Raw genomic sequence first — 15,964 nt, forward strand, 5'->3', positions numbered from 1 at the left:
GTGCACTGGCCCATCGTTCGCTCCCTGCCCCGGCCCCCGGGACCCCTCAGATGCTGAGCTGCAAACAGGGTGGGGGGACGGCAGGACATCAGACAGTGACAACCCAAGTACTCAGTGCCCTAAGGGGGGGTGGGCAGTGGGAGCACAGGGAGGGCCTCTAACCCCTGCTGGGGAGGGGCTTCCTAGGGGACGTGACAGCTCGCCTGCCATGGGCGTAAGTCAGACCAGCTTTGGGGGCGTGTCCAATCCAGCTGAGGAAAGATGAGCAGAGCTCAGCCCCCCGGGGTCTTGTGCCTGGGAAGTGGCGGGGGGCGTGTGGGAGCGGGGGTGGGCGGAAAGGGGCTCATTCAAGGCCTTGGGGCCTTGTGGGGTGGGTTCAGAGCCAGGGTGAGGAGAAGTGGGCGAGGGGTTAGTGACGTGGCTCTGTGTCCCAAGAGAACTTCCGAGAAGCCACATGGAAAGCAGCATGGTGAGGTTGACAGCTGGGCACTGGCTCTGGTTCCAAACTGACGCAGACAGTGCCCAACTGTCCCTCCAGTTTCTGGAGGGGCCGGGAAGAGGCAGGCGCAGCCTGACGGCAGGGAGGGGCAGCTGGCAGGAGCCGGGCGATGTTTCCAGGGTAGACCCGGAACCCTCCAGGATGGGGAAGGGCTGGGGGCGGCTTCCCGGAGCAGCTGCCCCTGGGGCTGAACCACAGCGCCCCTTTCTTGGGCAGCGGCAAAGTGAGCACTGCAGGTGAGACGATGCGGGTGGGCTGGCCTGGCCAGAAGCCCCACCCACACCCCGCCCCAGGCCATCCTGGGCGCCGGTGAATTCCTCTGACTTCGCCTCGATCGCACCCCATCCAGATGCGGGGCGCCCTCTTGGGCTGCCTCCTCCTGACCCTGGGCTGTGGGTGGTGCGAAGTGTGGGCAGTGCTGGGGGCAGGGCAGTGCTGAGCAGCAGCCTGGGGGCAGGCAAGGACTTTGGGGCCCAGCCCAGGCTTGGGAAACCGGAGCTGCCCCTGACTGGAGCCTGGTGGCTGGGGGCAACTTCTTCTGGGCTCTGAGTGAGCAGGAAAGCCCAGAGCCAGCCTGGGGTATCACACAGACCCCAGGGTCAGGGCCCTGGTCTGTGAGTTAGGGGCCCTCTCCTCAAAATGTTGCCAGTTTGGTCCTAATGCTATAGAACCTTTCACCCCCACCCGGGTACACACACTTCTTTTTTTTTTTTTTTAATAAACTTTATTTATTTTTGGCTGCGTGGGGTCTTCCTTGCTACACTCGGGCTTTCTCTAGTTGCGGCGAGTGGGAGCTATTCTTTGTTGTGGTGCGCGGGCTTCTCATTGCGGTGGCTTCTCTTTTTGCGGAGCACGGGCTCTAGGTGCGCGGGCTTCAGTAGTTGTGGCACGCGGGCTCAGTAGTTGTGGCGCGTGGGCTCTAGAGCACAGGCTCAGTAGCTGTGGCGCACGGGGTTAGTTGCTCCACAGCACGTGGGATCTTCCCGGACCAGAGCTCGAACCCCTGTCCACTGCATTGGCAGGTGGATTCTTAACCACTGCACCATCAGGGAAGTCCTGAGTACACACCCTTCTAAGGAGGAAGGCCAAGACAGGTGATGGCTGGTGTGCCCTGTCCACCTGGGCTCCCCAGTCTCCTGTGAGGGCCCCTCTGGGGAACCACTGGGGCTCCCTCGTTTAATGGATTCCTTGTCTCCAGGCTTCCAAGAGCCTCCCTGGTATGTGACAGACTTGGAGGAACAGGCAAAGATGAGAGGACAAAGGGGCCTGGTTTTAGTCCTGGAGGTGGGGACAGAACCTGGGGACTCCCTTAATTCCCACAGAATTAAGGGCTCCTGGGGTTTCTGTGTGTGTCCCTGGGAGGCCATTGGCCTCAGGAATGGGCTTCCAGGCTGGCTAGGGCGGAAAGATGGACTCCTTCTTACTCCAGGTGTGCTGGGCCTTGGGCAGTCACAGAAGAGGGGTGTGTGTCCGGGTGGCTGGGAACCCAGGCAGGATTCCCTGAGAGGCATCCTTTGAGTTGGAAGCTGAAAGGTGGATGAGATTTTAAACTGTTAATTACAGGTACCCACAAGTAATGGTCACTATCAGAGGTTTAGAAACTATAGAAAAGCTCAAAGAAGAAAATAAAAGCTTCCTGTATTCTCACCACGCAGTTGTCCTGGTCACGCTCCAGGTCATTGCAACAGCTCCCAGCTGGATACCTGCATCCACCATCCACCCTTGGCCCCCACCGTCTACTCCCCACCCAGGGCCAGGGGCTTCTGTGTGCTAGTCGTCCGGTGGCTTCCGTCTACCCAGAGGAGGCTGGCAAGGCCCCGCGCCATCTTCCTGCACCTTCTTCACTCTCCATCTCTCCCTCTAGAATGTGCACTCCAGGGGGACAGGGATTTGGGTCTGTGTTATTCTTGCCGTGCCTGTGTCCCCAGGTCTTGGAAGAGCACCTGGCTTCTAAGGCGTTTCTATTAAGTGAATGAATGATGTGTAAAATGTGTGTGTGTGTGTGTGTGTGTGTGTGTGTGTGTGTACATAGTGTAGAGATAGGGATTCCCAACTGTTTCTATCCAGGATGGAATTCCACAACAAAAAATATGGATCGAGTCTTTGGGGAGATGTCGTCGGTGTGTCACAGATGTGGGTGGCATCTGTGCTCAGGGTCTCACAGCCTGGCCTCTTTATCATCACTTGAGATTTTCCCTAATAATACATCTGCACTTCCTCCCAGGGCTTTTGATGGTCAATACCATGAATTTTAACAGCTCCCTGGCACTCCATCATCCCGGATACCCTCATCATTTACTTAATCTGCCCTTATTGTTGGATAATTAATTTTCCAGGCTGCATCAGCATAAGCAATGCTTTCATGGGCACCTTTGTCCATAAATCTCAGTGCAGATCTATTATTTTCAGGTACGTTACTAGAAGTAAAATTACTGGTCCAAAAGGCATGCCTGTTTTTAAGACTTGTGGTATATACTGTTCTCCAAAAAGATGGTTCCAATTTGGATAGAGTTCTAAAAAGTTTTGTCAATTTTTAGAACCCAAGTAGGGAAATTTACAAGTGTGTGTATAGAGAATAGAGACCACCCACAATCCCACGTTCCTGAGAAAACAACTGTTCACGCTATGGTTTATGACTTTCCAGATTTTTAAAGTATGCATATTAAATACACATACAAATTATATGCAATATACATAATATGTATATATCTATGCATATTAAATATATAATATTTATATTTTATATATTACCTCTCCTCCCTGGAGATCCTGCCGTGTGGCCACTCATGAGACGGTGGTTGCTCCTCTTGGTATCTGTGCCCGCCATGAACATGTTGAGTAGCTTCACTTTTTAGAGTTTGAATTATGAAAATAATAGGGTTTTTCTTTTCATTTTCCAAATATAAAATTACAACGTTGACTTATTCTTTTTCAAGCAACACACATCTCCCCAGACATGCCAATGCATCTTCTGTCTAGAATTTAACTTGCTTTTTTAAAAAAGTTGACACTACCTTGTAACCCTCTGGGGAATACATTTTCACTGGCAGAGTGGGACTGGGTGGGCAGGATGTTGCTGCAGGGGGACAGTAGGAGGAGGGGACTGAGTTGTCAGGACTGTCTGAATAACCTGGAGTAGGGGACAAGTCGGGTTTAAGGGGTGGATGCTAGGACCTCAAACACCTGGCCTGGGTGATGGTACTTTGTGGGGAGGGCCTTGGGGAGCCCCAGAAGGCTTTAGGCAGGAGAGGGACATGATCAGGGCTGTGTTTTTTTGTTTGTTTTTTAATTTATTTTTATTTTTGCCTGCCTTGGGCCTTCGTTGCCGCGCACGGGCTTTCTCTAGTTGTGGCGAGAGGGGGCTGCTCTTCGTTGCGGTGCGCGGGCTTCTCATTGCAGTGGCTTTTCTTGTTGCAGAGCACGGGCTCTAGGCACATGGGCTTCAGTAGCTGTGGCGCACAGGCTCAGTAGTTGTGGCTCATGGGCTCTAGAGCGCAGGCTCAGTAGTTGTGGCACACTGGCTTAGTTGCTCCGCAGCATGTGGGATCTTCCCAGACCAGGGCTCGAACCTGTGTCCCCTGCATTGACAGGCAGATTCTTAACCACAGCGCCACCATGGAAGTCCCAAAGCTGTGTTTTAGGGCAACTAATCTGTCGGCTTATGCAGAATGGCCTGGAAAGTGATAAGATGGCAGATAATTTGAGCAGCGGCATCAAGTCTCCTCTGTCATGGGTCCCGGGGTTCTTTGGGTGTGCTGTGGGCAGAGGGAGGCCAAGCTCAAGAGGACTTCCAAGCTCCATCTCCATCTGCACTGGTTTTCTACACTGGATAACAAGTTGCCACACACGTAGCAGCGGAAAACACCACCCAGGGAATTCCCTGGTGGTCCAGTGGTTAGGACTCTGTGCTTCCACATCAGGTGACATGGGTTCGATCCCTGGTTTCCTGGTCAGGGAACTAAGATCCTGCAAGCTGCTCGGTGCAGCCAAAAAAGAAAAAAAGAAAGAGAGAAAACAACACCTATTTATGGTCTTACGGTTTCTACAGGTCAGGAGTCTGGGCACAGCTTAACTGGGTTCTCTGCTCAGGGTCTCACAGGCTGCAGTCAAGGAGTCCTCAGCGGATGTCTCATCTGGAGCTCAGTATCCTATTCTGAGCTCATTCAGACTGCAGGCAGGATTGGGTTCCTTGTGGTGGTTAAGAATGAGGCCCTTGGCTGCTGGGGGCCACCTCCTCCACAGGCAGGTCACAGCACATCTGTTTGTTTCTCAAGGCTGGTGGGAACGCACCTCTCTGCTCCGAATCTCTTTCAGGGAAGACCTGGACTCTCTTTTAAAGGTTTCACCTGGTTAGGTTAGGCCCACCGAGGATAATCTCCCTTCGGATGAGTCAAAGTCGACTGATTAGGGACCTTAATCACATCTGCTAAATCCCTTCATCTTCACCATATTCTATTGGTTAGAAGCAAGTCAGAGGTTCCACACCTACCCAAGGAGAGGGGATTACAAAGTGCGTGTCTCCCTGGGGAGGGAATCATGGGACCATCTTAGAATTACGTCATCCACATCACTTTATCAAGTGCACCTTCCAGTTTCAAGGTGCCCACTCTGGACTCCTCATATCCCAAGCTCGATCCATTCCCACTTCTTCTAAGGTGTGAACTAAGAGCTTAAGAAGTTCTCAAACACGCTCTTTCCAGCACTTGCAATAGAGAAGGGAATTCCTGACGACCGCAAAGCTTCAAGACCTGAAGGACTAATGGTGGGATAACAGGAGCAGAGAGGAGAACTTTGGATGGGGGCCACTCACTTACCAATAGGTATGGAAAAGACGAGTCCAGCTCTGACTGAGGCACCCAGGGGGACATAAAAGGGAAGAAAGCACTTCTTTTCATTTCAAAGAGCTTCTCGTGTAGTTGAGATGATCACATGGGCCTGCTTGTTCTGCTTCCCTGTGAGGTTATTAGTCTTATTACAGAAAACAGAGAGACAAGCGGATTGTGAGCCCTTATCAAATTTCAAGTATTTACAACTTGCTTTGGGTCTTCCCAGAATTTTTACACTGCATTTATGAAAACATACGATAAACAGCCATCTTGGCACACGTTGCTTCCACCCCCCACCCCACTGTGGATTATTTTTTGAAGTGCGGCTTAGAGGTAGAATTACTGGGAGAAAGCATGCAACGTGTTCGTGGCTGTTGGTACATTTCCCGAAAGGCTTGTGCTGATTGTTATGCTGTGACCCCTGCTGGTCATTTGGGATTTGCTTGTTTCTTTGTCTTTGGGTCAGGAGCCTGCGGCCAGCTCTGGCGATCTGTGTGGGAGAGGGCCCTTGTTCTCCCGGCTCTGTGCCTGGCGGGGACCCCACAGCGCCCTCCAGTGGCAGGCAGCAGAGGTGCAGGAGCTTTGGTCCCCAGCTGGTGCCCAAGGAGCGTGGGCTTGGAAGGGACAAGGGGAAGAGCCAGGTTCTCTGAGGAGGGAATGTGCAATTTCACCCCAGAACAGGGAGTATTTTGACTTCCCTAAACTCCACCGCTTGCTCTGTGTTTTTCCACCGTATACACCACAGCGCTCATTTATGGAGGGTAACTCTGCCAACAACCCTGTGAGGTGGCTTCTGTTATCACCCCATGTTACAGAGGAGGAAACTGAGGCCTGGAGAAGTGCCTTGCCCAAGGTAAAACTCTGGTCTTAATTTCTCAGGTTTTGGGTTTTGCAAGAGCCAGACTGCCTTTCCTTCAATTTCTCTCTCTTTCTCTTGACTCAAGTTTCTTTATTTCAAACAAAAAAACAGAAGCAGATACATTCAGTGCCCTGTCCCAAGCTTGCTTGGCCAAAAGGGGAAAGGGAATCAGAGGGAGAAGGATTTCAAGTTCTCCCAGCCCGGGACGGGGCCTCGGGTACCTCATCCTCATGGAAAATTATATCCCGGGACGGGTGCCCAGGAAGCTGCGTACACAGCCCTGCAATTAGGGCTACAATCGTGACAGCAATGTTGGAATATATTTTCTTTCACAAGGAGGGCCGCTGGGGCCCCTCCCTCAGCTCCCCAGAGCAGCATGTGTAAACGATTAGGCCGGTCTGTTTTTCCTTGAGCGCTTGAGAGGAAGTGACATTGACATCCTTGTGGCCCCATGGCGGGGCCAGCGGCTCTATGGGAACCGGGCCCATGGCTTTCTCTGAAGCTGGTGTTCTTGGGACCCACCTTCCAGGCCCTAGTGGGAGCCCCCGGCCAGTGTGACCCCACCTCTGCTGCAGGCAGCCCCAACCTGGCGATGCTTCATGGCCCTCCCTCTGGACTGAAAATAGAAAGACCAGATGCACCTCCATCTGGGTTCTGGGGCACTGCCCAGGGCCTGGCTGGGCTCGTCCACGTGCTCACAAAAAGGCCGCTCTTCCTGGCTGCCCGTGAGGGCACAGCTCTGGGCCCTGTGGGCCGGCCCTTCGCTGGTGCAAATCCTTGGTGTGGGTGTCAGCTCCTTGGGAGGGAGGACCCTGCTCAGACCAGGACGGCCCCAGTGCTTGCCTGGGTGGAAGGGCAGGCCAGCATCTTCCCGACCCCTCTACCAGGTGGGTCCTACTGCCAGGGTCTCTTCCTCCCAGGCATCCACATGCTTCAGCCAATTCCTGGCCCCCTGGGCACTCCCTCGTTCCCCAGCCCAACACCTAGTCATCAACCCCTGTCCCTGCTGTGTCTGGGACACCTCCCAGATTGCCCACTCTGTCCCCATCTGGTCCAGGCTGCCACTTCTCCTGCCTGGACATCCAGCCCAGCCTCTGCAGGGGTCTCTCTGCTTCCAACAGGGTCCAAGGGGCGGGTCCCTCCACCCAGCAAATCCCCTCCATGGCTCCTCACCGCCAGGGTGACATCCAAACTTTATTTTTTAATTAAAAAAACAATTTTTTTGACTGTGCCATGCAGCATGTGGAATCATGTTCCCCGACCAGGGACAGAACCCATGTCCCCTGCAGTGGAAGCACAGAGTCCCAACCACCGGACCGCCAGGGAAGTCCTGACATCCAGACTTTAGATCTGGCCACACAAGCCCCACGTGAGCTGTCCCTGCTTCTCTCCATCTTCATCCTGCAGGAGATCCAGGCCCAGAACTGTCCCCACTGGCCCAAAGAGGCAGCTTCTGGCCTACCCCAGGGCCTTTACACATGCTGTTCCCTTAGCCAGAAACACTGTTCTCGCTCCCCTCTTTGTCTGGTGGACTCTTCATCCTTCCAGGACACTTCCTCCAGGAAGCCTGCCTGGATGCCTTAGACTAGGTTTGGGGCTCCTTGGGCTTGGTGTGGCCTCTGAAGCCAGGGACCCCGTGTCAATTCTCTGCTTTCTCCTCAGGGCCCAGTGTAGGGCCCTGCACACATATAGTATTTCATAATATTTGTTCAGTGAATGAATGGCAAATAGAAGCCCAGAAATCACTTACCCAAGGCAGAGGCCAAACTGAGCAAGAAAACACAGCTCTGGCTGTACCCACCTTCCCCCTTCCCCCGCCATACACACACACAGCACAGGGTACAGGCCAACCCTTTGCTCTGGCCGCCGTAGTCAGGCCGGCAGAGCCAGCTCCATATATCAGCAGAATGCCCCCTCCCCACGCCTTCAGCTGGAGCCTGTGCCTCACCTCATCGTTTCCCACCCCCCCACCAAGGACCAGAGTCCCAACTGCCCAGCCACAGGGAAGACACACGGCGATGGTCCCCAGGGCCTGTTGGCCCATCTGAAGGGGACAAAGCTCACCCCACAAGAACCGTGTTTTCTTTTTTGTTTGTTTTGTTTTCTTATTTATTTGTTTATTGGCTGCATTGGGTCTTCGTTGCTGCGCGCGGGCTTTCTCTAGTTGCGGCGAGCCGGGGCTACTCTTCGTTGCGGTGCGCGGGCTTCTCACTGAAGTGGCTTCTCTTGTTGCGGGGCGCGGGCTTCAGAAGTTGCAGCACACGGGCTCAGTAGTTGTGGCTCGCGGACTCTAGAGCACATGCTCAGTAGTTGTGGCACACGGGCTTAGTTGCTCCGCGGCATGTGGGATCTTCCTGGACCAGGGCTCAAACCCGTGTCCCCTGCATTGGCGGGCGGATTCTTAACCACTGCACCACCAGGGAAGCCCAGAACTGTGTTTTCATGGTGGAATTCCCGATGGAGGATGGGGAAGAATCTCTGGGGGTAAATTGGGGGAGATGGGGAGGGTCCTCACCTCACTCAGGGGTTAGTTACACCTTCTAAAACAAAAATGGGGACCATTCCTCGTGTTAGGATTGTCACGTGGCTTTGACCTATTCAAGGTCACCTAGAAGATGCAGCCTGTGGCTGGTGGGGGGGGACACTGGCCCTTTGGGGGGGCTTTGATGTGGTGTGGGCGGGACAGACTAGAGAAACGGGGGTCCATCCATGGAGTCCAGAGGTGTGATGGCTGTGTCACTGTGAGGGCCGCCCCTCCGGAGGGGCCGAGCATCTTTGCGCCCTCTGGGGGTCAGGAAGTGTTGTCTTACTTCCTGGGGGCTGGTTGCAGAAATGATCACTTTATTATATTTTATTTTTTCCGGCCGCATGGCTTTTGGGACCTTAGTTCCCCCACCAGGGATGGAATCCGGGCCCTGGCAGTGAAAACAGCGAGTCCTAACCACCGGATGGATCACCAGGGAATTCCCAGAAATTATCTCTTAACTTCCCTGGAGGGTGCGCCCATCAGCAGGTGTGGCACGGGGCCAGGTGGAGAGGGCTGGCTTCAGACCATTCCCCTCACCCCACAGTTTTCTGCACACTCCTCATAAGTGATGTCAGTGCCTGGTGGCACATGTGTCTTCTGTCACCCCCAGTGACCATCTCTGAAACGGTAGGTTGGAGGACTTGGAAGGTCTCTGGTGGCCCTGTCTGTTAGGACCACCTGTCTGTCCTGTGAGCCCACCTGGGTCCTCCACTCTGCACCCCGACATTCTGGGCCATCTGCCTGGGTCCCCCACAGTCAAATGCCCAGGGGACCCCCAGCTTCTGCATGCCCAGCAGCAAGGGATTTAATTTTAGCGTCTGCCTCCACACACCCTCTGCTCCTGCCATAGGGCAGGGGAGACACTCCCTGCACAGAGAGGGTTCGGGTCCTGGCCAGGGTCACACATCGGGGTTTCTCCCAAACACCCGGGTGCCGGGGTTCCAGGGCAGGTCTCTGTCTTCCTACCCGGCTCCCCACCCCTGGGGCTCTACAGGGTGATGGAGGACTTCCTGCAGAAAGAGGCACACAGACGAGGGCAGCTGGCCCCAAAAGGCCGTCCCTTCATTGGTTTGCTGCCCTTGTCCGCCCTCCCGCAATCTTTTGGGGCTTAAAATTTTTTTTTTTATTTCTTAAAGACAACAGCTTTTTGGCTTTAATACACAAAGTAAGTGAGGTCCTTGGTGAGCCGCTGCTCCAACCTTCCAGCCCAGCACCTCCAGGGTCAGGGGCCGCAGTCTCCAGTGGCCGTGGATGAAGGGCTGAGCCAGGCTCTGGGCATCTCAGCAGCCTCTTGGGCTCAGAAGTCCAGGCTGAAGAGAGGGGCCAGGAGAGCCCACCCAGCCTGTCCAGGGAGGCAGCGGGGAGGCAGCCAGGGAGGCAGCGGGGGCCTGGTGGGGCTGGCTGTCAGTTCACCGTGGGCACCTGGCTATGATGCAGGCTGAACTCCTTGGCCTTGAGACGAAGGCTGGCGATGCTGTTGGCCATGTTGACCCCCGGGGTCGCAGGGCCTGAGCCTCCTGGGCTGTATGGCGGCACCGTGCTGGGGGTGACATAAGACACAAGGACATATTGCGGTGGCTGGAAGACCGCCGGGGGCTGGCCACCTCTGGCGGCCAGTCTTGGATCCCAGCCTCTGGTCTTCCTGCCTCCCCTCCCCAGCTCACTCGGCTGGGAAGCCTTCCCCTGGGGCTACAAGACTGGGGGGAAGAGGCAGAAGTGCCCACAGTCAGCCCTGGGACATGGAGCCGCCCCCGTAGGCTTGTGGTCCTTCCTCGCTGGACCAGGAGCTTCCTGAGAGCGGAAGCTCCTGTTCACCCCTAGCGCCTGCCCTGGGCCTGGCACACAGCAGGATGGGGCTGGGATGAACGCACACCTGTATGGAAGGAGGCCTCTTGGAGGTTCTCCCGCCCCAGGTAAGAGCACGGCATGGGGGGAGCTGTGAGAGCTGTGAGGCTAGCGTGGGCATCACTAGGACTCAGATCCCACGACCCACCGGCTCTTGCCTCTCACGAGACCATGGCTCCAGCAGAGCTGCTCGCACAGACTCAGGGGTGGATGGCACTCCCTGGAGTTGCGGGGTGCAGAAACCCAACTCACCAGCACCTCCTTCCCCTCCCTTCCTGCCCTGCCACCTTTCCCCAGCTTTGACCGGGACAAAACTGCCCCAGACTTTGACTCTGGGGCCCAGCCAGGCCCCTGGGACAGGGAACCACTCCCTCGGCCCCCCGGCCTCTCTCCGGGATGGTTGCCGAAGGGTGCTGGGGCGCTCGCGCCAGCCTAGGAACCTGCAGGTTTTCAGCTTCCTCAGGACGATGTGGGTTCTCCACTCCTTCCCAACAGGCCTCATTTTCTCGCCCCTCCACACGCTCACACGCTTGCCCACACACCCCTTGGTGTCCCCCAGGTCCACGGGGCACCTGGGCACCTTTCCCAGCTGTCTTCAGATCCTCAAAGGAGTCTGGGCCCTAAAACACCCCATGAGGTCCCCTGGTTGCTTGCGCCCTCCCGACCCAAAAGGGTTCCCGCTCTCACCTGTAGGGGGACGAGGCCGTCCAGGAGAGATAATCGGGGCTCAGGGCAGTGGGCCGGGGAGCCACGGGCTGCTCGATGGCGGCTTCCTGGCTGTAGGACTTGAGCAGCGAGGCTGAGCGGTTGGCCAGCATGGCCCGCTCGTTTCGGCGGAACTTGGCCCGGCGGTTCTGAAACCAGACCTGGGGGCGGGAAGGAGGGGTGAGCGGGCTGCTGAGGGGACCCAAGTCCTTTTGCACCCAGCATGTGCCTGCTCTGCCACCCACCCTGCACTGGCAGCTTCACCTCTCTGAGCCTCAATTTTCTCATCTGTAAAATGGGGGTGATAAATGGTGCCTGCCGCTGGGTAAGTATGTGTTGGAGAATGTGCAAGTGGATGAATGAAAGAATGAATAGATGAGCATTTAGCTGCTGTGAGGTTGTAATGCGAGAGGTGCATGCTGGGCACTCAGCTCAGGGCTGGCAAGGAACAAGCACTGAACACTTTTTTTTTTTTTTTTTTTTTGCGGTTTGCGGGCCTCTCAGTGTTGTGACCTCTCCCGTTGCGGAGCACAGGCTCAGGAGCCATGGCTCACGGGCCCAGCCGCTCCGCGGCATGTGGAATCTTCCCGGACCGGGGCACGAACCCGTGTCCCCTGCATCGGCAGGCGGACTCTCAACCACTGCACCATCAGGGAAGCCCAGCACTGAACACTTTAAAACGACTTTTATTTATCCAAACCCCATGTGCCAGGCACTGCTCTAAGCTACAAAGATATCAACTTCTTTCATTCTCGTAAGAATCCTATAAAACAGACCCACGTGATGCTCATTTTACAGGGAGGTACCTAAGGCACAGAGAGGCTGAGTAACTTGCTCAAGGTCACACAGCTGGTCAGTGGCAGGGCTTGGATTTGAACCTCAGCCCTCCTGGCCTCAGATGGTCCTGCTCTTAAACACCTCACCTTGGCAACTCCTTAACCCTGGGTGAGTGGTGGCTGCACGCTCCCCCGGGGGGCCCACGGATGGGCAGCACTCACCTGGACACGCGCCTCGCTGAGGTTGACGCGCCGGGCTAGCTCCTCCCGCACGAAGGCGTCGGGGTAGTGCGTGCGCTCGAACACGCGCTCCAGCGCCTGCAGCTGGCTGCTGTTGAACGTGGTGCGGTTCCGCCGCTGCTTCTTCTTCCGCTTGGCGGCGCCGCCGCGCCCGGGGCTGGGACACTCACCTGCGGAGGGGCCCGAGGGTCAGCGGGGCGGCGGACAGCGCGCAGTGAGTGCCCGCAGGTCCCCCAGCCCGGAGCTGCCGAGATGATCACGACTCAGGCACCAGCTCAGCGACGTGCTCTGAAGCCTTTTCCCTGTGTCTCCCTCTGCTGATGGATGGTGCAGCCCGAGAACAGGAGCAGCTCCCTTTAATTCACTCCTTCATCCATTCCTTCATCCATCCAACCATCCATCCATCCATTCTGCAACACATTTACTGAGCACCTACTGGGTGGCAGGCACAGGGTTAGGACCCTGGGGACATAATGGTGAACAGAAGCAGCCAGGTCCCCATCCTGTGGAGCCCGGGGACAAGCACCCACCGCCATGAGGGACAACTGACCTGGTGGGGTGGGGGGGGACGTGGCCGCTGGAGATATCTACGTGTCCTCGGCTCCTAGCTCAGGCTCTGGGGCATGGTAAACCCTCCACGGGTATTTGTTGTTGAATTATATTAATATATTAAAAAAGAGCAGTGAGAGTCACAGTTCCAAGGGTCCACTGCAGGCACCCACAGGTCAACGGATGCTCACAGGAATCCTATAGACAGGTGCTCTTCATGCCCCATTTACAGAGGGAGAAGGGAGGGGGGATGTTCAGCTACTATTTATTTCCACATTTCAACTTTACCCAAGGGCTGAACTGCTGACCCTTCCTCTTGCAGGGTCCAGCTCATTGTTCACTCCTCCAGGGAGCCCTCCCTGACCACCTGAGTCCACATGGAATCCCCTCTCCTCCACTGCACTCACCCAGCACTTAGAACCAACCCTGTCCGGTTCAGGGTCTGGTGTACCTTAATTAAAAAATGTATATTTTATGGATAAATAACAAGGTCTTACTATATAGCACGGGGAACTATATTCAATATCTTGTAATAAAGAATAATGGAAAAGAATATGAAAAAGAATATATATATTTAACTGAATCACTTTGCTGTGCACCAGAAATTAACACAACATTGTAAATCAACTATACTTCAAAAAAAAAAAAAGAATATTTAATCAAACATTAAAAAATCTGGATCCTTAAAATTTGTACGGAGACACAATAGACCCCGAATAGCCAAAGCAGTCTTGAGGGAAAAAAACGGAGCTGGAGGAATCAGACTCCCTGACTTCAGACTATACTACAAAGCTACAGTAATCAAGACAGTATGGTACTGGCACAAAAACAGAAATATAGATCAATGGAACAAGATAGAAAGCCCAGAGATAAACCCACGCACCTATGGTCAACTAATCTATGACAAAGGAGGCAAGGATATACAATGGAGAAACGACAGTCTCTTCAATAAGTGGTGATGGGAAAACTGGACAGCTACGTGTAAAAGAACGAAATTAGAACACTCCCTAACACCATACACAAAAATAAACTCAAAATGGATTAAAGACCTAAATGTAAGACCAGACACTATAAAACTCTTAGAGGAAAACATAGGAAGAACACTCTTTGACATAAATCACAGCAAGATCTTTTTTGATCCACCTCCCAGAGTAATGGAAATAAAAATAAAAATAAACAAATGGGACCTAATGAAATTTAAAAGCTTTTGCAAAGCAAAGGAAACTACAAACAAGACTAAAAGACTTGTTTGTTGTTTCCAAATGGGAGAAAATATTTGCAAATGAATCAACGGACAAAGGATTAATCTCCAAAATATATAAATAGCTCATGCAGCTCAATATTAAAAAAACAAACAACACAATCAAAAAATGGGCAGAAAACCTAAATAGGCATCTCTCCAAAGAAGATATACAGATTGCCAACAAACACATGAAAGAATGCTCAACATCATTAATGATTAGAGAAATGCAAATCAAAACTACAATGAGGTCTCACCTCACACCAGTTAGAATGGGCATCATCAGAAAATCTACAAACAACAAAGGCTGGAGAGGGTGTGGAGAAAAGGGAACCCTCTTGCACTGCTGGTGGGAATGTAAATTGATACAGCCACTATGGAGAACAGTATGGAGGTTCCTTAAAAAACTAAAAATAAAATTACCATATGACCCAGCAATCCCACTTCTGGGCATATACCCAGAGAAAACCGTAATTCAGAAAGACACACACACCCCAATGTTCACTGCAGGACTATTTACAATATCCAGGTGATGGAAGCAACCTAAATGTCCACTGACAGACGAATGGATAAAGAAGATGTGATACATATATACAATGGAATATTACTCAGCCATAAAAAGGAACTAAATTGGGCCACTTGTAGAGATGTGGATGGACCTAGAGACTGTCATACAGAGTAAAGTAAGTCAGAAAGAGAAAAACAAGTATTGTATATTAACACATATATGTGGAACCTAGAAAAATGTTACAGATGAACCGGTTTGCAGGGCAGAAATAGAGACACAGATGTAGAGAACAAACATATGGACACCAAGGGGGGAAAGTGGGGTGGGGGTGGCGGGATGAATTGGGAAATTGGGATTGACATATATACACTAATATGTATAAAATAGATAACTAATAAGAACCTGCTGTATAAAAAAAAAAGAAAACAAAAAAAAAGAAGGAAAAAAACCCTCAGTGAAGGGTCCACTTAAGATTTCTACACTATTGTATGCACACTTTACCTCAAAAGTAAGAGAGAAACATAAATAAATATTAAATTTAATTTTTTAAAAATCTGGAGATTTCATGTAAGGAAAAAAAAAGTATATTTTAATAACCAAATAATGTCACTGCTTGTCGCAGTAACAGATTCAAGCAACACAGAAAGGCACAAAATAAAACAAACTACTCCCTTCTCCCGACTCTGCTCCCCAAGATTTACAAAGTTACAAATGTGTATTTAAAAAAATTTACAAGCATGAGATCACGCTGAACACATTGGTGCTGCAACTTGTCTCTCTCTCTCTCTCGCTCTCTTTTTTTAATATTTATTTATTTAGGCTGCACCAGGTCTTAGTTGCTGCGTGCATGCGGGATCTAGTTCCCCGACCAGGGATTGAACCCAGGCCCCCTGCATTGGGAGCTTGCATTCTTACCCGCTGGACCACCAGGGAAGTCCCCAAACTGAAGCTTGCCTCTTCCTATTTAATTTGCTCCAGAGATCACTCCACCTGGCCCAACAAACCCAGCCCTCTTAATTTGCATTAATTTCCATATTATATTTTCCCTCTTGTTCTCTCCCTCCGCATATCAGAACAATTTTTAAATTAGCCTTTGCTCTATCCTTCCAGCATTGCTTTTTAGAAAAATATATATATTATTTATTTATTTATTTATTATTCATATTGGCTGTGCCGGGTCTTAGCTGCTGCATGCGGGATCTTTGGTTATGGCATGTGGACTTCTAGGTTGCAGCATGTGGACTCTTAGCTGTGGCATGCATGCGGGGTCTAGCTCCCAGAGCAGGGATCGAACCCAGGCCCCCAGCATTGGGAGCGTGGAGTCTTACTCACTGGACCATGAGGGAAGTCCCCAGCATTGCTTTTTGCAAATATTTTTTTCAAGTATAAT

General features: G+C 52.6%; 1 protein-coding gene across 1 annotated transcript in view; it reads right to left on the bottom strand.

Moving 5' to 3' along the window:
* Positions 1 to 9,005: 9,005 nt before the first annotated feature.
* PRRX2 (paired related homeobox 2) overlaps positions 9,006 to 15,964 on the bottom strand; it is a 47,343-nt gene continuing 40,384 nt past the window's right edge. Inside the window, exons 2-4 of the mRNA XM_060153289.1 lie at positions 12,260 to 12,447; positions 11,244 to 11,422; positions 9,006 to 10,251 (exon numbers count right to left, since the gene is read on the bottom strand). Coding sequence (XP_060009272.1) covers positions 10,116 to 10,251; positions 11,244 to 11,422; positions 12,260 to 12,447 — 503 coding nt within the window. The 3' untranslated portion in view covers positions 9,006 to 10,115. The remainder of the gene's footprint in view (positions 10,252 to 11,243; positions 11,423 to 12,259; positions 12,448 to 15,964) is intronic.

This window comes from Lagenorhynchus albirostris, chromosome 7, assembly GCF_949774975.1.
Source record: "Lagenorhynchus albirostris chromosome 7, mLagAlb1.1, whole genome shotgun sequence".
Lineage (NCBI taxonomy): Eukaryota > Metazoa > Chordata > Mammalia > Artiodactyla > Delphinidae > Lagenorhynchus > Lagenorhynchus albirostris.